The following is a 20921-nucleotide window of genomic DNA, read 5'->3' as shown; positions in this document are numbered from 1 at the left end:
GCGATTCTCCAAGGAATCAGGACGACGGGCTCCCACGTAAGCCAAACAAATGCAATCTGTTGTATTGCAGGTGACAACGGATGATTAGAGGATGCCTTGCAGCAAATTAGAGAAAATGTGAATGGAGTAGAAGCTGGCGATGCTGCAAAGTCGAGAGGGAGGCTCAACAGAAAGTACTGCGTGGACTGCAGTTTCTTGATGTTGGTGCACTCCTGATCACACCATGATCACACCTTCATGCGAGGGATTGGAGGGTCACAACAGTTAATGGGATACACGGGTCAGTGTGCAAACATGCCCTCCATTACAACAGGTGAAGAGACGTTTACGTAAGCTGAAAGTTAAGCGGCGGGGTACGTGCATGTATACTCTTGCAAGAGTACGCACATGCAAATTTTGCTAAATATAGGATACCATCGCAAATGGCTAGGGGAGATGCAACACTTTCCATTGAAAGCGGCAGTTGCACATTGGGCAGGCGATTCGCTATGTTCCAAAAGTGTGGTGGGACACGTAGGAATTTCCATCAATCGGTGTCCTGTTCTAGGTGCATGTGTGCACTTTCAGAGAGAGGGAGGGACACATGGCAGACGGTGAGTTTTCAACCATTTTTTGGTAGCTCATTGTTACTTATGTTGGGCTTAAACAAGACGGCAACAACCTTCCTCTTATTTTTCTGCCTCCACCGTGCTATTTCACAAAGAATGGCAAGCACCTCGCGCTACAGTGATTGAGAGAGTTGGTGAGGCAAACGGTGTTGATTTCTTCCACCGCATTTAAAATGCATCCCCTCAAGTTTTGTTGAAAAACTAAGGTGGTACTAGCCATAACCACCAACACAACTAACGATCATTGTCACCAACCACTATCAACAGCACATCATTGCCCACAATGACCATGCGCGGTCACCCGCTAGGGGGAAGTAGACAACATTTCACCATAGCCAATGGGAGGAGATGCTCCCTCCAAGAAGTCACTCCTTCTTAAATGCTTATGAAGGGTGTTTGTTTACTTATATGCCATGCAAAGTCATCCTCAAAAATCCCATGCAGGACTAAGGGAGTGACATGTGGCACACCTCCCACATGGCCCCCCCCCCCCCAAAAAAAAAAAAAACCCAAAGCAATGTAAAAAGTGCTAGAAAATGATCCATTTTTACCAATTTTGGTCCAAAGAAAATCATTTGACCTCAATCTTGAGATCTAGCTTCTCAACATCCTCATTACGGATAGATCCTTTCATCCATTGCTTGTGATCATATTTGACATATAAATCAATGAATGTACGCGCATTGAACCTATCAGTGAATTGTTTCAATTGTAAACCCTATCAAAATTACATAATCCTAATACAATATTTGGAATACATTGAACCTATCAGCGAATTGTTCCAATTGTAAACCCTATCAAAATTACATAATCCTAATACATTCCAAGCAAACCCTTGTGAACTTTGATTCCTAGTACCAACCCATGATCCAAGCAAAACCCAAAGTGGAATCTATATTCCGTATTTCATCCCGGCACACAAAGTGGCACGACATTCATCCCCTCTGAACTCGCACATCCCCTGGCATGTGCCAACCTTATTGATATCTTCATACATTGAATTCATAAACTCCCAATCTTGGTGATTTAAACATATACTCCACCATGACCATATATGTAATTCAAAATTTCAGTATCAACATAACATAGTCTTCCATCACTCAGTAAATCCCCTACATCATAAATCACATCAATAATTTCAATAAATGGTGCACACAACAACATCCTCCTCGATCATATGGCATGTAAATAAGATGCCCATACTCTTCACAATCATAGCACCCTGCTAGCTCATATGGCATCAAACAACCATGAAGTAATTCTATCCAACATTCCCGTAGTACTAGGAAGACGTAACCTATTTGTAGCAAAATTGCCGTTTGGACCCCTATATACAGGATAGTCCTTTGTAAAATCTATCTTTTTGCCTTATAAAACCCCCCCTATTATAACAAGATAGACCTTTGTAAAATCTATCTTTTTGCCTTATAAAACCCCCCTATTGTACACTCGTGTGATACATACAACATAATTCCATAGCATACATCCAATGTCAAATAACTATATAAAAAATGCTTCACGAGATATCAGTAACCATCCGGTTAAAACATAATAAACAACACATAACATTGATTATCCATACAATAAGTGAAAACTTTCCCTAAATCAAAAGATAGCATCCACATCCCTTTGGTAACCACCACATTAGTTGTCTACGAGCATGCATATTAGAGTATTCATTCTAATTAATTGGCATCTAGAACATCATTGATACAATCATTAATAGAGAAAGCAGTAAAATCCAACCATAACTTGCATACCCTCCAACTTATGATTTTGTTTCCCTTGCAACATCGGTAGATGTACCGGTTTATCAGCTTCACCCCCTCCAAGTTTAGACCCATCATGCAACTTTTGGCAATCCATTCCCACACCATAAACATATCCAGTTGGTATTTGGGAATCATCATTGGAGAGCAACATTGTTCTATGTAACTCCATCCACATCACCACCCTAAAGACATATGGTGCAACAATATCCTCTTGAATGGTATAATCTTGTATGCCATCATCATCTATCAAAAAGCTTTGACTTATTGCTTCATTCAAATGTGCATAAGGCATAATACTAGAACCCTGCTTGATATCCTCCATTGCCTACGTCACTCTTGAAGCATAAGTCATACACACATACTTATCTTTGTAATTATATAAGCATGCTTCCTCTATTTGGATTTCTTAATGAACTCCTCTTTCACTTGAATACCCATCCTAGCATTGCATAAGATTTTTTACACCCCCTCTAAATGGCACTTCCATTAGTAGGGGTTGATAGTGGAAAATCATGGGGATGGCCTCTCCACCTTCATCTAGCCAAAGCCACCCGCTCCATCTAGAGATAAATTGGGGGCACCACCTAGCAGGTATGTGGCTAGGATGCAAGGACAAGATCATACAACACACTACACACCATGTCATGCAACCAAACATCATATGAATTGGGCACAAGCTCACACCACATGTTGGACGTGGCGGCGGAGAAACAATATGGGAGAGAGAGTGAGCACGAGAAAGTGTGTGAGTGTAGATGTATGGCTTGCTATTCATACAAGAGGTGGCGAACCCGCACACCTCAACATGCAAAACAAAAGAAAGAACAATCATAGAACATAAAAGAATTTTATCGGCAACGTGATACAAGGAATGACACAAAGAAGAGAGTAGATTATTTGCAAGGGAAGGATATAATGGGTAGAGAAGGGCAAGAGAGAAGGGGGAGACCATGGGGTGCATCATTGATGAATAAGAGGTGATGGCAAGCAGTAATGTGAGGGCGGCCTTCATTCGCCTTGTCAATGTCACATGTTGAATCCTACATTGCAAGTGCACAAGGTTGTGTATTGATGGTGATGGAAGGGTAGGGTGTGCTCTCCCTATGTGTGTGCATCATGTGTTGCAGTCCCTCAATGTGTGTGTGTGTGTGTGTGTGTGTGTGTGTGTGTGTGTGTGTGTGTGTGTGTGTTGCATGGCCTCCTTATATAGGGAAGGAGGGGAGGAGTTAACAATTTTCAAAATATGGAAAATATTAGTGACTAGGAAAATGGGGTGCATGTGACCGTGGCCCTATCTTATCTCTTGCTTTTAAAAAAATCCCATAGCACACACACACACACACACACACACACACACACACACACACACACACACAGAGAGAGAAGAAGAAGAAGAGAGAGGGTATGTAGGATTTAGGGAAAAAGGTGGTTTCCAATGGCTTCATTTTGGCTAGTGCCAAGATTATTAGGGAGAGGAGAGAGAGAGGGAGAGAGGAAAAAAACATTTACAAGAGGAGTTGTTGGAGGTGGAGAGTTGCTAGTAAGATTGAAGCTGCTACATATGAGAGTGAAAAGGGCCTACAAAAATACACAAAATAGCATTCTATGAGCAATAAATCAACAAATCTACATACATGACGAGACGAACATACACCAGTCAAGAACATTACACAATCTGAGAGAGATGGAGATTGTGAGGGAGAGGAGAAGAGCATGTGCAAGTGCACCTCCTAGAGCAGAATGCTACACGGTGAGAGAGGAGAGGTGAAAAGAGAGAAGAAGGACACAAATATTGAGTGCAATATCCCCCCGTGCAAGAGTGAACATTTTTCTCTTGCATGTATTTATTTATAGATTTCTTGAATGCTTAAAAGGAATACAAGCTGTCTGCTTGGACATAAAGTGACCATTGCTCATAACGAGATTTTAATAATAAAATGTAAATAAACTTAATATCCCATGCAATTTCCATAGTGCACATAAGCTTTTGCCACCTATCAGCTACATTAAATAACTATTTATCAATTTCCACTACATACCTCTCTCTTAGGAAAGCAATTGTCCTTAATTGCTAAATAATGAATTTGCAAATCATACTTGTCAAAAAGAATAGTTAAAATTATGTGTCAAAAAATCATTTAAAAAAACTTATAAATTTAAACAAATTTGCTTATGCCTACCGTCATCCACATACTGCAAATTTTAATGTCCCATACCATAAGAATAAGCAGAATATGTCATATCCTGATGTATCTGGATATCATTGGTCACACTCATCATTGATATAATCAATTTTTATAAATTCCAAGCTCAATTCCATAAACACTATCACTACAAGAAATCATTATAGACCAAATCCAAATCCAAAAATCTTCCATTACATACCTGGATTATCAAAATCATACCAGGGGCAATGGTGGCCAATCATTGCAGCATGATTTTGTAATTGGTGTTGCCTACATCGGCGGATCAACACCAATTAGTCGTACTGCCTACATCGGCAAATCTGTACTTGTGTTGCCTAAATCGATGAATCTGCACTGATATTGTTTAAACTAGTGAATTTTTTGTTTGTTTATGTGCTAATAATGCCATTCGAGTTGCTGTTGGCATCCATGTTTGTTGACGTCGTGGGTTGATGGTAGTTTCAAGGTAAAAGCCTTATGATGCCTAGCATGCTACATGTTCTCACTCTACAACTAAGAGTTGCGCGTTGACTTGATGGTACCAAGTCTGGCGGTTTACGCTGTTGAATGGTATAGAGGTTTATAGTAGTTGACATGGAGACGCTCCTAGGGTGCCCTCCTTTTGTTGTTGCTCAATATTTATTCTGAAATTTAAGATTTAGGGTAAATACATATAGCAAGCTTTCCCATGATCTCAAAAGGTTTGTCGGGATTCTTTTCGATTAGTAGCTCTATGGTTCAAATCCCTCATGCAGACTTTGAGGTCCCTTTGATTTTTCACTACAATAATTTTTGTGTGTATCTTGTTTTTCATCTTGAGCTATTGGTCATAAGTCCAAGACTCAATCACAAATATCTCTAAAGTCTCCATGGGAGTATTTGTTGAATCTTCTCTACTACTTCTTCCTCTTGCAACACAAGGCATAGCTGAGCCTTTTAATTCTATTGACTTAATACATCCGATAATTAAGTTTACATGCTATCTTATGTTCATCACTTATTCCCACTTGATTAACTTAACCGTCTCTATAATCCAAAAAATCCGTATAATCAATATTGGATGCTTATTATGTGTAATTAATATGATAACGCTAATTATTTTACCACGATGAGAGAAAATAAATGGGTCTCTAATCAATTTTTAATGCCACTAATGATCGTGAGCAATCAACATAAATTTCTACCAGTTGAATCAATTCAATGACATCCACAAACATAAGAAAACAAAATAGTTAGTTGTTGATTATCAAAATTTAAGGTTATTCAATTGTGGCTTGTGCTTTGATACCACTACTATAGACAACAACGTAGAGGGCCTACAAAAATACACAACATATCATTCTACGAGCAATAAATCAATAGATCTAAATAACGTGTCATTTGCATTAAATAACTATTTATCAATTTCCACTACACAATCCGCCAAAGACGATGGTTGCATCTCCATGGGTTAGCCAAGACCACCATAAAGAGGCCTTGTCTTCTTTCAATCATGCCTAATTGAAGCATCACACCCCTAGTAGAGTGTGAGATTGGAAATGAGCAGTGTCAACAATTTGTGAGCATAGTGGAGTCCATTATTTTAATTATAACTCCGCATCCATAGCTCCAAAAAGATGAGCAAACATTCAAACTCATGAGCTACAACTTTCATGTCGAGACACTTCTTTGGATTTGGAGGTCTAGTATGTGTAAAAATCTAGCCAATTAATGTAATATCTGAGCCCTAAAAGTCTTTTGGGGGTCCCCTCTTGGTTGAAATTTGCCTCATGCATCCCAGGTTGACTTCATCTATATGTGAAAGCATCATCAAGGGCCTCAAAGTTTCTTATGAAAATACAAACGAGGTCCCCTTTATTAATATTTAAAGACCTAGCCTACAAATGCAACTAATCATCATAGTATTATAAAAAAACTAGAAATGTGGACTAATAATATCTACAAGGTGGAATAAACTATAGTAAAAATAACTAAAAATTATAATGAGATAAATAGGTAGATCAAATAGTAATGGTCATAAATTTTGTTTTTCTCATGAATGTAAAAGCTATAAAGTAGAAATAAGTTTAGAGATAAATATTCAATGTGAATAAATTAGGCGAGGTTCTCGCACATAGGAGAGAGGTGGACCAAAAATTTGAAAAGCGGCCCTCAATAGCCCTCCCCCTTATGCTAGAGGCATCCATGCCTCTAGCTCCATGCTTGATTCTTCTTTAGTTGAGGTGGAGAAGTCTGCCTCCTCTAGAATATCATCATTGGCACTTGATAAAGCTTCAAAAAATATTGCTTCGATCTCCGTCCATTGACACGTGTTTTATGGAGCTTATGATCTGCCACCATTTTTGTAGTGCTTCTTAATGATGAACGGCCCCTCTTATTTGGGCAAAAATTTATTGTCTTTCCTATTGATGAACTTATCTTGAAACAGACATACCTTCCTTGAAACCTTTTTCCTTGAGTCCCTTGTTGAAGGTAAGTCGTCGTTGCTCTACATGTGTTGCATAGTAGTTGATAGCATCCTCTCTATCCAATTGAAGCATATTGCAAAGATGAGCAATAGGGTGCTCCATTTGCCTAGCTAGCACCTGGAGACTAGCCATTGTATTAGCAGAATGGCCTCCTTGCCATCTACTAGGTTGTAAGGTGTGTACCCAAGAGACGTGCGAAATGAAGTATGGTAAGCCCAAAGTGCAACCATAAGGTGGTTGTCCTAGTCACTTGTGTGATTGTATACCTGTTTAGTGATGATCTTGTAGATCATACCATTTGCCTTTTCAGCTAACCCGTTGCATTGTGGATAGTAAGGAGTTGAGTGTCAACGTGAGATGGCTAGATTCTCTGTTAGCTCTCCTACTATGGGGTGCATAAAAGAAGTGTGAGGATCTTTTTGCATTAATACAACCCCAAGTGTGTCATTCCCCACACCAGAGTCAAATAATATGGTTCGTCCCACTTTAGAGGTGCAATGGTGGTGGAGAATGAAGCTAAAATTTGTTTTACCTCATTGAACTATTGCTCGTTTTCTTCACTCCAAGTGAACATCTCTTGATTTGTAACTTGTTGTAACGGGAGAACCACTTGAGAGAGCAAGTGGATGAACTTGCTCAAATACCTTACCTTTTGAAGAAAAAAGACCAATTGCTTTGTTGTGGTAGGAGAGGGAAAAGACACCAAAGCTTGAACTTTACTTGGGTCAACTTCAATACCCTTGGCAGAGATTACATGGCCAAGAAGAGTAACCTTGCTTTCAACAATGTGACATTTGTCCATGTTGGGTTGGCCACCCAAAGCTCGCAGCCTAGCTAGACCTTCATAGACGTTCTCTAAATGAAGAGAGTGAGAGTTATAGATACAAAAGTCATCAATAAAAACACAAATTGATTTTCCAAAGAATGGTTGGAAAACAAATTACATATTGCTGAAAAGTGGTTGGGATGTTAGTGAGACCAAAATGCATAACTCTGTAAGCAAAACATCCCCATGGTGCGATGAAGGTTGTCTTGTTTTGATCTTCTTGAGCAATGCTAATTTGGAAGTAGCATGAGTAGCACTACATGTTTACTTCCCTCCTTAAGTTTAATGTGATGTTGACCGTGTAGGCTCATGTCTTGCTATGTCATTGAGAATTTCATCTTGAAAAGGAAGCAGGAAATGGTCCATCTTTGTGGCTGCATTAAGAGACTTTGTAATCAACACAAACCTCCACTTAACATTGTTCTTTGGTGTGACTACCATTAGAGAGACCCACTATGAGTCTTCAACAAGGTAGATGAAACCTGCTTCTAATAGCTTCCTTACCTCCGAGAGTAGGGCCTCGCGTTGAATTACTCCTAATTGCCTAATTTTTTGCACTATAGGTTTGCTTCCCTCCTTGAGTTTAATGTGACGTTGGCCGGTGATTTTTATCATACTCATCAATGAGCAGTGTGGTAAAATTACTTAGCATCAAAATATAATCTTCCAGCTCTTTGTCACACAACTCACTAAAGAGCATTCGATGTAGCTTACTTTCTTCTATCAGAGGTTGTATACCTGGTTTGATAAAGGTGTATCAAGTTGCTTCATCTTCTTAGGACCTTTGAGAATGACCCCCATTACTTCAATGTTGTTTTCACTTTCTTCTATCATTGTAGACTCCTCCTATATAGTGATTGAAGAGTCACTAAAAAACTCATCTTCAGAGGTTTCTAGATCCATTTCGCATTGTCAACTTGTCTTCATGTCATAGAGTATTGGATTTCCTTTGGTATCTTTCATGTGGATTATGTCAATGCCCCGGTCTTTCTTAGCTTCCATAGACATAATCCAAGGCCTCCCGAGAATGATGGGATAGCCCTTCCCTTTGTGTGGGATGATGAAGATGTCTACATCCACTTCAGTGTTGAAAGCTTTTACCCTGACTGCACTTACAATGCCAACACATCAAACTTTGACATTATTTGTTATCTTAGCTCAGCATGGTGTCGGCTTACTGACCTCTAGGCCCAAATGGCGCATCATTTTCTCACTCATGATGCATATTTATGTGCCCCAATTGCTCCACCTTGCACCTAGGGTGAGGAGGCACAAAGATAGTTAACACCAGATGACTAAAGCCAAAGATAGTTGGGGCTATCTCTAGGAGGAATCTAGAATACATACTACCTATGATGGATGCCCCATCAAAGGACAAAGCATCTCCAATATCTACATCAATGGTGGCGAGGTGATCTTTGGGCCCTGCATAGAGACATCTTGAACCAAATCATATGGTTTGGAACATTCACATAGGGCAAAATCTACAATGTCAATTCTACATCGGGGCTTGGACGGCTTTTGCTAGACGCTCCCTTGGTCTTCATCTTTTGTTCCCTTTGGGAAGCTTCCACATGCCTAGAACGCTTTACTCCCATGGTAGCCACCTCTTCCATCTTTATCTTCCCCTTTGCCACTCCCTTGTTGTGTTTCTCCACTTTCACCTTGCCCTTACCTTCAAGACTGATGACACTTAGTGCCTGGTTATCGATTGGTGGTGGGGGTAAGGGTGGAATGAGAGTATGCAGTGGTGGTGGCTATAGTTGCACAAGAGCTTGTAGGATTTGGATGGGTACTGGTTGTGGTTGCCTAGGTGGTGGTGATCTTGCTCTTGGTGGTGAGAATTGATTTTGCCTCACTCCCCTATTAAGATTTTGCCTCCTAGAGTGTGGATAATAGTACATACCATGTTCATATTCTTGATAGTTGTAGCAACAATATTCTTGGTTCAGCCTTCTCTTTTCTCTTCCTTGCTTTGGTGGATTATGGTTGGGTGTGTGCCTTTGCTGCACCAAATGCATAGATAAATTCTCCAACTGAGTAGTGATGCGGCTTAAAAGGTCTTGCTGCTCTTCTGATGCCTCTTGTGGTTGGATCCTTTTACGTGAATTTGCCATCACTGGGGCTATTCGAGATGATCTTGATTCCTCTGACTCGTTGGATTTTGCTTGCATGTGCAACTTCTTGTCTTTAAGGTGGGCTATCTCCACTACCAACTCGTATGTTGCAAGGAATATGCCCGTCGTCTTCTCCTTAAGGGGCGACCATAGGCCAATAATAAAACGACCCTTCTTGAGAAAATCAGACGCTCCTTCACCTTCCTCCAGTGAGGCAACCCATCCCTTTCATAAATCCACAAACTTGGATTCATAAGTCGCATACTCTAGCAAACCTCCCTGCTTCAACTCCCTCAGTCTTTGCCATAGTTTTTTAGAGGTAGTGTCTCCTCCAAGAGCTTCAAGATATACCCACATCAAAAGAAACATGGTGATGGATGAGGGATAAGATGAATGGTTGATCAAAACCTATAATCTCTTATGATTGCTCACCACCAAACATGGATATGATGATTTTTTTATAATGCATTTTTTGGTCAAGAATGACACAAATGGATTGGATGCATTCTGGAGCATAGGGCTGGCCTCTCGGAAAAGATTGGTTTGGTTGATTCATGCTGAGAATCTTACTCGGAAAGGTACATTATTGAAGGTTGCATGAAGATTATACCTGAGTGCAAGAAGTTCATCATACTCTATGTTTAGCTTGTGCAATGATATGAAGATGTGATCACTTTCTTTGTGGCGCAAGATTGCTCCTCTAGCAATCTCTTGAAAGAGTGTAAATTTATTTTCCTTTATCTTCAATGTTTCCTTGTTACCCAAGTAGCCCTCACGGTACCAAGGATAGACTATGTAGGTTGTGAGTCTTACCCCTTTCACTAATCCTAGCCTTACTACCACATAGTAGGCCATGAAGCCGTTATTGTAGCCATGGTTGAAAAACAACTTTCCTTGTATGTGAAGAGTGGTGTAGGCAAAGCTTGTGGCAAACACCTTGTTGATGATAAGGCTACCGGAAAACAAAACTGAAATTGGAAATGAAATGACACTGGAATTATATTACTCAGAGCCTAAACAAAGTACACTAGAAGCAGTACTGAAGGAGCTTTAGCTCAATGAGAGTACAAGTGTGTTAACGAATGGCTCAATATATGATAACAAGGCTTGGGGTTAGGTCTAGATCGCAGAAAGAGATCTACTATAGGAGCTAGAGATATTGAGAGACTCAAAATGAAATAGTAGGTCCTATTGGGGTCCTATTTTATAGTCCCTTGGATTGGTGTTTGATTGATTGTGTACTATCAGTTATCGTGGTAACTCTCTGGTTATTGCCTCTAAAAGCTTTTGGCACAGTCCCCCACCAACGGCTTGCTAAGAGTTGTTCCCGCCTTCTATATTTCTCCTCCCCTTTCTTGAATTTTGGTATAACTAGCAATTTTTTTAGAAAGTTCTAGTGTCAAAGGCAGCTCCATTGCTTCCTTTTATCTCTTGTATGTGTGCATCAAGTCCTTTGCTTCCTTTATCTCTTGGATTTGTGCATCAAGCCCTCCAATGTCAGCATAGGGCTCTAGTGTCGTGCCAATGCCAGAACACATTAGTGGTTTAACTAGTGTTCATCCCAGCGAACCTTCTTCTTGTCAGAGGTGCCTTCTTTCTGGTAGGTTTGTAAAGCACTTTAAAGGGTTTCATGTCTTGGTGATACAAAGTGCATTTGCCCTTTGTCAGTCTAGCCTTGACCAACTTGTGGCAATAGGATGCAGTGTGCATCCACCCTTAAGGCAATGGCTAATTACATTTGATGCGTGCTTTGAACAGAATCTTCACCATTTCTCTAAACAGGGGTTCAGAGCTTGCCTTATTTGCTAAGTCCTTTTACGGTGATTTTAATGAGCCTTCTGATCTGAACTTTCCATTGGCCCGTTAAGAGTTGAAATCTTTGTAGATTTGTGATCAGCTCGGTTGCCACAGTCTTCTTTAGTGTGTCCTGCAACACTTGATTCCATGCCCGCCATTCTAGGGAAGCCTCATCATACCAGACCTCGAGCCCGTCTGCTATTTGAACACACCTTTGCTGGTCAACAAGCTCAATGTGAGGTGGGTAAAGCACTGGGAAGTGAGGTAACTCAACTTCAATGGCTAGAATGGCACATAAGAGTACTGGAGAATCAGGTACAGACTCCAATAAATTCATTGTCATCTGATTCTCTTGCTGCATCATTTTTTTGGAAATCTACACTAGATGATATAAGCTTTTTTGGTGCATTTCCTGTTCATTAAGAGTCGTTCTTGTCTTGGGCTCTGGACTAGTTTGATTAGACTCATATATTATCCTGGGGAAGGCATAGGGTAGAGCAGCTCTATCAGGTTTCTTCATATACCAACCTCCCTTTGAGTGGTTTGCTTTGGAGTCTCTGGTGCCTACCCAACTTAATGATTGGCAATTGATTATGGCCAGGTTCTGGTCCACTACCCGATGCCTCCTCAAGCCTAGCACTAGTTTGAGCTTTTTATGTCCTTGCATTTTTTGTACTGGCATCTTTTTTTCTATGTTTGTTGTTGCTGCTCAGTAGCCTTGCTTTGTCATGTGTCTTTTGCAGTCTTCTCAGTGCTTTCTAGATTTTGGACTCTGTCTTTAAACATCTTCAATAGGTCACCTGATCTCTGTTTCTTACTAGATGATCCTACTTTGGTCTGGGTTACTTGTCTCTTCGTCCCAATTTGTTGTAGTGTCTCTTTGCCTTTGCATGCTACTTGCTTTGTGGCAGTGTCCTTTGATGGTTTTGTCAACCCCTCCAGTCTTAGTTTCTTCACAAGATTCCACTTTGATCTTGGTGGCTCTGTCTTTGGTGTTGGGATGTAGGCCAGGTGGCCGTGGGAAACCACCCTTACTCTTACTTTTCCCTAATCAATGTAGGGAGAGAAAGTGAGAGAGTTGACTCTCTCTCACTTTCCTCTCCACTAACCTAACTCCTTGTCTCTGCTTCATCCCCTTCCCCAATTCTCTTCTCCCCTCTCTTGCATGCATTCCTCACACGCACACTCTGCCAAGATAACCCCACAATTGGTATCAGAGCATTGGTGGCAGTTGGATCATAAAATCGACAGCCATGGAAGCTTGCAAAGCTTGGGAGCTTGTGGATCTTGCACCGGAGCTGGATTGGAGCAGCTCGGGATAATTTCAAAGCCTTGAAGCACTTGGAGTGCGTAGCTACCCTTGCACACACATTGTAGGCTGCAGGAGAAGCTCCAATTCCAAGGCTTGTGAGCACACTCAATTGAGCTGCAGGGAATCGGCATTGCACTCGGGCGGTAGCGAGGAGGTCAAAGAGTGGACAGAGCTGAGAGCAAAGGAGCTTGCAAATTGAGCATAGTAGGGGAAATCAAAGCCATTGCAAGCTCAACAGGGCGCAGTCGGGTAGCAGGCAAAGCCTTGGAGGTTTTTGGAGCACATTCGGGCAGGGCTTTGCAAATGACTAGGGGCAGTGCTATGGTGACATGGCCAAACACAGGTAAAGCGGGAGCAGCCATACCGAGCAGTTGAGCCCCATACACACAAGCTCTGTGAGCTTTTAGGAGCTTGTGCTAGCCAAGAAATCGATTGAGAGACGCGATAGCGCTGGCAATTGCAAGCCACACCAGGTACAAGAGCCAAGCTTAACACGGGCGGTGTAGGAGCACCCAATCGGGGCAAAGCCAATCGGAGCAGAACCCGAGAGCTATGAGCATATAAAAGCTTTGCAATGCTTGGGAGCGTTCAACAAACCAAGCAGCGCTGCTACAGCAGAATTGGACGATGGACAGGACAGTCGAGAGTTTGATCACCAAAAGGTGACCACATGGATAGAAGATCACATGAAACCATTATAGATTTCAAAAAGGGTTGGATAGAGAGAATAACACGTGTGATTGAAAGATCCAGTATTGCGGCCGAACCCTATAAATTTTAGATATAGAGTGAAAGTGAGAGAGAGAGAGAGAGAGAGAGAGAGAGAGAGAGAGAGAGAGGGAGATGGAAAGGAAGAGAGAGGGATAGGAAACAGACCTAGAAACAGATTTATTTAAAGAGACATATTGTAAAGTCAAGTTTTGTGGATGAAGTCCTAGAGCAACTACACTTACAATGTCTCTCTCTTTTTTCTTAGGAACTTTATGGCACCTAGCGTATCTGTTGAATGTTTTGGTCATGGATTGGAAGCGATGGAGATAGTAATGAATCATTCACTACTCTTCGAAAAACAAAGCTGACTTCTTTCAAAGCATTGTTCGAGGTTTCTTTCCGGGTGTTACTATAGAACAAGCTTGGAGAACCTACGACCGCACTTCCATGACTCGAGATGGAACACCCTTTCACCAGGTGTTTGTCAGAATCCAGAATGATCCCAGTCAATGGTTTCGCAACCTACGCCTTTTGCAGATTCGAGTAAATATGGGATACTCAGATGCCCTCTACCTTGATTTTGAGTTAGGTTGTTGTTCTATATCTGAAGCTTATAGCAAAATTAATGCGCTAAAGAGCATTGTAGGACCTGATAAGATAGAGAATCGTAAGGAGCCTATTTTCAAGCGTCCCAGTGCTAAACCTCTTTTCCCATTTTCAAATGTAGATGGGGTTGATTATGTATTGAGCAAAACTTTTATCCACTGAACAAAAGTGATTCATGAGCATTTTCGTTTGTTTTCCACTTCTCATGCAATCCTTTGTTGTTTTTCACATCTAGATAGAGATGATGTATTTTTTTTAATTCTAAAATAGCAGGCACTTAAAAAGTGAATATTCTACGAGCGTTACTTTTTAACTTACAAGCATTCAAAACTTCTCTTTGGTTGTCACATTTCTCTTTGCAACCACTTTAGGTTTTTCTGTACAATAAAATGGAGATTAGTTGTGCCATTCCATTGGCTATTGCAACCAACGGCTTGATATCTTTTGGGATAGCTGTAAGTGCATTAGCGGGTAAGGAAGAACTACCGTCATCTCTTCCTACTATTCGCAATGTGCGTGCAGCAAAGAGAGCAGCTCGAAATGTCGGGAGGAATAGTGCATCTGCTAATGAACGGGAGATACTTTCATCTCTTCGTATTTGAAACATGCGTGCGGCAAAGAGAGTAGCTCAAAATGTCGAGTGGAATTCGAAGAAGCAAATTATTGAAACCTTGCTAGAGATCAAAGCCTCCTGCTCGAGGATGGAGACAATGCAAACCAATGTCTCGGATGTGGTTGAAACTTTAAGCTCTGCATTGGAGATTGAAAGTGGGATACTATGGAAATTGCGAGAAGAGACAAAAGCATCAAACTTGCAGAGACTAGAGAGTGAGGCATACATGAGAGAGAAACTTTCCAAAGTTGAGGATTCTCAAAAGATGATATTGGCATCTATTGAGAATCTTCGAAAAGAGGCTTTGCGGAGTCAACGTGAATGAAAAGGACGAATGCAAGACAATAATCTACGACAAATCGTGCCAGGTTTGAGAAGTATTGTCAACAAGCTCGGTGCTTTGACAAAGGTTCAAGGTTCAAGACTTTCAGATATCCGAGCTACCTCAAATAAATTAAGTGCTTTGGCTAGATTAGTTCGACCAAAGCAGCGTCAAGTTTCTCAACGACCTAATCCTACTAATCCTACTAATGGTAGAAGTATGTAATGTTTTGATGTATCTTCATCAAACTGTTCTTTTTAATTGAGTCAAACCGTTGTGTCAAATGTAATTAGTCCTACTTATGGTAGAAATATGTAATGTTATGATGTATCTTCATCAAACTGTACTTTTTAATTGAGTCACTATCAATGTGTCAAATGTATTTAGGTTAGAGGATATAATTAGATGTCCCTTTTTATATCGATTTTATATTATGCATAAGAATGTCCTTTTAGTAGATTATATTATGATATGAGATCTATCTGCACTTGATTTCATAGATGGTATCTGGACCACGCATATTATCACCTGGTCATGAACGACGTAGTCGACTGTGTGATGATTCGCGAAAGGCGAGGTGCCAAATAGCACGAGAGAGAACAAGGCATGCACTACAAAGTACTATTGGAACTTTATTGGAGTGCAATGAAAGGCAGAGCATACATGACGTACATGAAGGAAACTCTGAAGCCATGAATGTTGGGACAACAATGAACATAGTAGAGGGAAACTATTCTAAAGTAGAAAAGCATTGTTTGTCCATCCGCTTTGAATATCCAACGTCTCTCCTTTTACATCACAAGTCTATGGCACCAGTTCTATCCAAAAAGTGTGTGTTGCATAACTTAAGAAGCTTAGATTTTGTTTGCTCCAAATGTGGAGCAAAGGCATGGAAGGATGAAGGAAAGACTATCCAAATATTTGTGGGTAAATATTGTTGCTCTGATGGAAGAGTTCGATTACTTCCTTTGAATGAGCCACCAAATGAATTGAAAGATTTGATGAGCTCAACCACAACAAGAAGTAGACAGTTCTTTCAAAACATTCGGGGATACAATAATGCATTGGCATTTGTGTCTCTTGGTGCCTATATCGATGAGACTATTAATTATGGTGGGAGGGGTGTATACACTTTTAACACTAGGTTGGTAACCTAATAGGACATAAAAGTGTCCTTTCAGGGTTTTGAAAAAAACCTCCAAAACCATAGTAGATCCACTCATTTTGTAAAATCCTTTCATGAGGTTATAGTTCAAGGCCTACTAAACATGGAAAAAATAAGAAACTTGTAAAATTTCTCATCTTTTGGTCACAACAAGCCTCCAAAGTTGATGGACCAGTGAATTTTCATCAAAACAGTCATTTCTTATGTTTTGTTGCATAAAAATAAGATTAGGGATTTTTGTAGGACTTGAGATAATTTCCCTAGTTAACTTCAATGGGTTGGTGATCAGAACATATGATTGCTTCTCACTCACTATTTTTTGTTTTGCCAAAATAAATAGGTACAAAAAAGTTGAACTTTTACCATTCTGCAAATCTATCATCAAAGTTTCTATAGCCACGCTCAATACAAATAATATATGCATGTTTTCTTAGTTCCCTATTGTCCTTTATGTTCATAAAAAGCCATGGAGCATGTCAAAAGATTAATACATCTCTTACCAAGGGGATTCTTGGGGACAAAGATTAAGTGTTAAATACAGCCAAACATGAAAAAAATGGGTTCAACATTATGAGTTGTAGAATCCCATAGAAACTATTCAATATCTAGCCAAATTTGATCCTTATGACTAGATATGGTTACTACCTACAAAATTCATGTAGTTGTCATGAGAAATTAACAATATTGAAGAAGCTATACTTGATATACTAGAATGTTTCGTTTTCTTCTATAATTGAAAAAATCAACCATCGTTGTGTACTATGCAAAATAGGGTATTGGGTGCCCCAAAACTCAAGGAATGTTAGCTTTATGTTACAATATGCGATATAGAAAATCAAAAATGCATTCGGATATCATGAAATCCACCAAAAAAATCATAGAAGAGGTAAAATTGGCTAAAAAACAAGATTTGACAATTTTTGTAATTTGGTCATAACTTACAACTTTAATATTTATTTCTCCCTAGAAGCATCAGGACATGTTGAGGAATACTAAAGATAGTTCTCTAGCATTATAGACCTCACAAACATGAATTCTAGAGTGGTATAGTTGCAAAAAGTTGAAAAATGCCAAAAACAGGACCCGTTTTTTCACACAGTTTAGGTTGTGAAATGTTGTGCAAGGACAATGTTAAAGATGGAATTGATATTCCAAAAAAATGTCGAGTTTTTTTCAGCTCATGAGACAACTTTCTAGATAGACAGCACCTCAAAATCCATTTTGAAACTCTTGACATAATTCAAGGAAAATGGTCACTTAACAGGACATAAAAGTGTCCCATTACCAACCTAGTGTTAAGGTTCATGGCTCTGTCTATCATAGCATTGGTTCTTTAGCGCGCCTGCTGAAGGACAAAATAAAGTTCCACGCTTTGCACAATTATATTTTTTTGATACCGAACATGAGTTGAGCAACATATTGCATCATGTTTCAAATTTAGATCGTAGTATTCTAGAGTGTCTACAATTGATGATGCATAGAGTAAATCCCTATGCAAATGCTCTACGATCTGCTGCTTCTTTGTCTGGAGATGCTATTGTACCCAATATGAGGATGGTTATTGCGGAGCATCGTTGTGATGGTTGGCAATATCTTGCTCCAAGGGGTTCGGAGGTTGCTGCAATTATGCTAGGACAAGGGGATGATAGAAATATTGGCTATCGCGACATTGTACTGAATTTGCGACATGGGGGCTTGAAAAGAATCTCCAGTATGCATCGAGCTTACATGTTCTTATTGTATGTTTTATTATTTCCAAGTGGAGAGGATGGGTGGCATCTTTATTTACAAACTACTGATGGAAAAAAAATGAGTCAAAAGCAATATTATGCCTTTCGCTTACAAATAAGAGATGATACCGTGGAGTGTCTTCTTCGATGGGGTAGGCTATTACAACAGCATGTCGTGGATGCTTATAGTACTCTAGAGGAGTCACGGCTTTTGTGGATGCGAAATAACCAAAAAACACTTCGTGGTGAAGTGTACCAAGGATTGGTGGACATGGTTGAGGCTAGAGATGGCTTAGAGAGGGCTGAAGGTCAAAATGTTGGCCGTAGAATTGTTTTGCCTTCATCTTTTGTTGGAGGTCCAAGATCTATGTGCCAACTATTTCAAGATGCAATGGCAATTGTTCGTAGTAGGGGTAAACCGGATCTCTTCATCACATTCACATGTAATCCACGATGGAAGGAAATAGATGATGCATTACTACCTGGACAAAGTGTTGTTGATCGTCCTGATCTGACTATACGAGTGTTTTATCAGAAGTTCCAAGATATGATGCATTTACTTATCAAGCAAGCCGTGTTTGGGGAGGTGATTGGACATGTTTCAGTGATTGAGTTTCAAAAGAGAGGTCTTCCTCATGCTCATATATTGTTGATACTTGCATCCAAATATAAACCCATAGATACATTACACCATGACAAGTTGGTTTGTGCAAAGCTCCCTGACAAGAATGTGTTTCCAGAATTATTTGATGTAGTGAGTCATTGTAATGTTCATGGGCCATGTGGTCCTTTGAACCCAAATTCTCCATGTATGGTTGATGGAAAGTGTAGATTTAAGTTTCCACGAACATTTTCTACGTCTACTAATGTAAATGAAAGTGGATATCCTGTGTACATGAGACGAGATGATGGAAGGTTTGTTCCGTCTAAAAATTACAATTTAGATAATCGTTGGGTTGTACCTTATATCCCCCTCTTATCACTAAGATACCAAGCCCATATTAATGTGGAGATCTGCTCAACTGTCACTGCCGTGAAATATCTTTATAAGTATGTCTACAAGGGACATGATCGAGCCACTATTGTTCTTCAAGATTGTGAAGGAGCTACTGATGAGATCAAAAGTTATCTCAATGCATGTTATGTTTCTTCATATGACGCTATGTGGAGAATATTTGGCTTCGACATGCATGGTGAAAGGCCAGCTATTCAACGATTGCAAGTACACCTTCCATTGCAGAATATGGTTACATTTCAAGATGGTGATGATGTATCACATTTGCTGGATAATGAGCAAAATAAAAAAACTACTTTGACATAATGGTTTGTTGCAAATCAAAACTATCCAAAAGCAAATAGCTTCACATATACTGACTTTCCAAATGGTTGGGTATGGAATAAAAATCGAAAGACATGGTCTCCACGACAACAGGGTGTTTCTATTGGGAGAATGTATAATATTGTCCCTACTGTTGGTGAGGTTTATTACCTACGAATGCTTCTCAATATTTGCAAGGGATGTAAGTCTTTTGAAGACTTGCGGATGTATGATGGTCACATTTATGATACGTACAAGGAGGCATGTATAGCTAGAGGATTATTGCAAGATGATGAAGAATGGTCACTTTGCCTCTAAGAGGCATCTTTTTTTCAAAATGGAATGCAATCGAGACAACTGTTTGCAATCATATTAGTCTTTTGTGAGCCACTTCATCCGGCTACTCTTTGGGACAGGTTTTGTATCGAATTTTGTGAGGACTATGTTTATGCCCTAAGGATGCGTATTTCAGATGCAAGCGTGCGATTTGATGTGGCAAAAAATCAAGCTTTGCTTCATATAGAATGCTTTTTGCAACAACATGGCAAGAGGCTTTGCGATTATATGTTGCCTGCAATAGACTCAACAATGGTATCCTTAAGTGAAAATGGTGTTATGGCTGAAGAAACAATGTCCATTGTTGATGAACAGTGTAGTATAGCAGATTGTATGGAGACTTCCTTAAATGAGGATCAACGAGATGCTTACCACCAAGTGCTAAAAGCTGTTGACACACATTCAGGGAAGGTATTTTTCCTAGATGGTCTTGGTGGCTCAAGAAAAACTTACTTATATAATGCACTTCTTTCACGAGTGCGAGGAAGTTGTAGAGTTGCTCTTGCATGTGCATCCTCGGGTATTGCAGCTTTGCTTTTGAGTAATGGAAGAACTGCTCATTCTAAGTTTAAGATACCTTTGGAGCTTCACTCTGAAGCAACTTGCAATATAAAGGTAAATAGTCAACTTGCAGAACTTCTAAGGAATGCAGCTTTACTTATATGGGATGAAGCTCCTATGACACATCGCTATGCATTTGAAGCAGTGGACAGAACTTTAAGACATATTATGCAGCGAGATACTTTGTTTGGTGGAAAAGTCATTTTGCTTGGAGGTGACTTTCGACAAATACTACTTGTTGTACCAAAAGGTAGTCGTACAGACATTGTAAATGCTTCGTTGTGTCATTCTCACATATGGAAATATACGAAGATATTGAGGCTTATTAGAAATATGCGTATACTTGATTGCGGTTCAAATTCACTTCAACAAAGTTTTTCCCGTTGGGTGGTTGATATTGGCAATGGGGTTATGGATGATGGAGGAGATTTAGACAGAGTCAAAATACCTTCACACATGATGCTTCCAGGAAA

General features: G+C 39.9%; 1 protein-coding gene across 1 annotated transcript; it reads left to right on the top strand.

Annotated features, from left to right (window-relative positions):
* Positions 1 to 17976: 17976 nt before the first annotated feature.
* On the top strand, positions 17977 to 19554 carry LOC147465801 (uncharacterized). Its single transcript, XM_086499468.1, has 3 exons — positions 17977 to 18541; positions 18620 to 19148; positions 19404 to 19554. Exons 1-3 carry the CDS (start codon positions 17977 to 17979, stop codon positions 19552 to 19554), a joined length of 1245 nt encoding a protein of 414 aa, XP_086355594.1.
* The last annotated feature ends 1367 nt before the right edge of the window (positions 19555 to 20921 follow it).

Source organism: Adiantum capillus-veneris, chromosome 1 (assembly GCF_014529385.1).
Source record: "Adiantum capillus-veneris isolate H3 chromosome 1, ASM1452938v2, whole genome shotgun sequence".
Taxonomy (NCBI): domain Eukaryota; kingdom Viridiplantae; phylum Streptophyta; class Polypodiopsida; order Polypodiales; family Pteridaceae; genus Adiantum; species Adiantum capillus-veneris.
Note: the sequence above shows the minus strand (reverse complement) of the source record. Positions and strands in the feature narration are given on the sequence as shown.

Excerpts from the sequence above, each read along its gene's own strand:
- LOC147465801 (XM_086499468.1), top strand. The coding sequence starts at position 17,977 with ATGCATAGAGTAAATCCCTATGCAAATGCTCTACGATCTGCTGCTTCT. Across the intron at positions 18,542-18,619 it reads TGGCTTAGAGAGGGCTGAAG|ATGCAATGGCAATTGTTCGT; the intron begins GTCAAAATGTTG and ends AACTATTTCAAG. Across the intron at positions 19,149-19,403 it reads ATGAGACGAGATGATGGAAG|AATATTTGGCTTCGACATGC; the intron begins GTTTGTTCCGTC and ends CGCTATGTGGAG.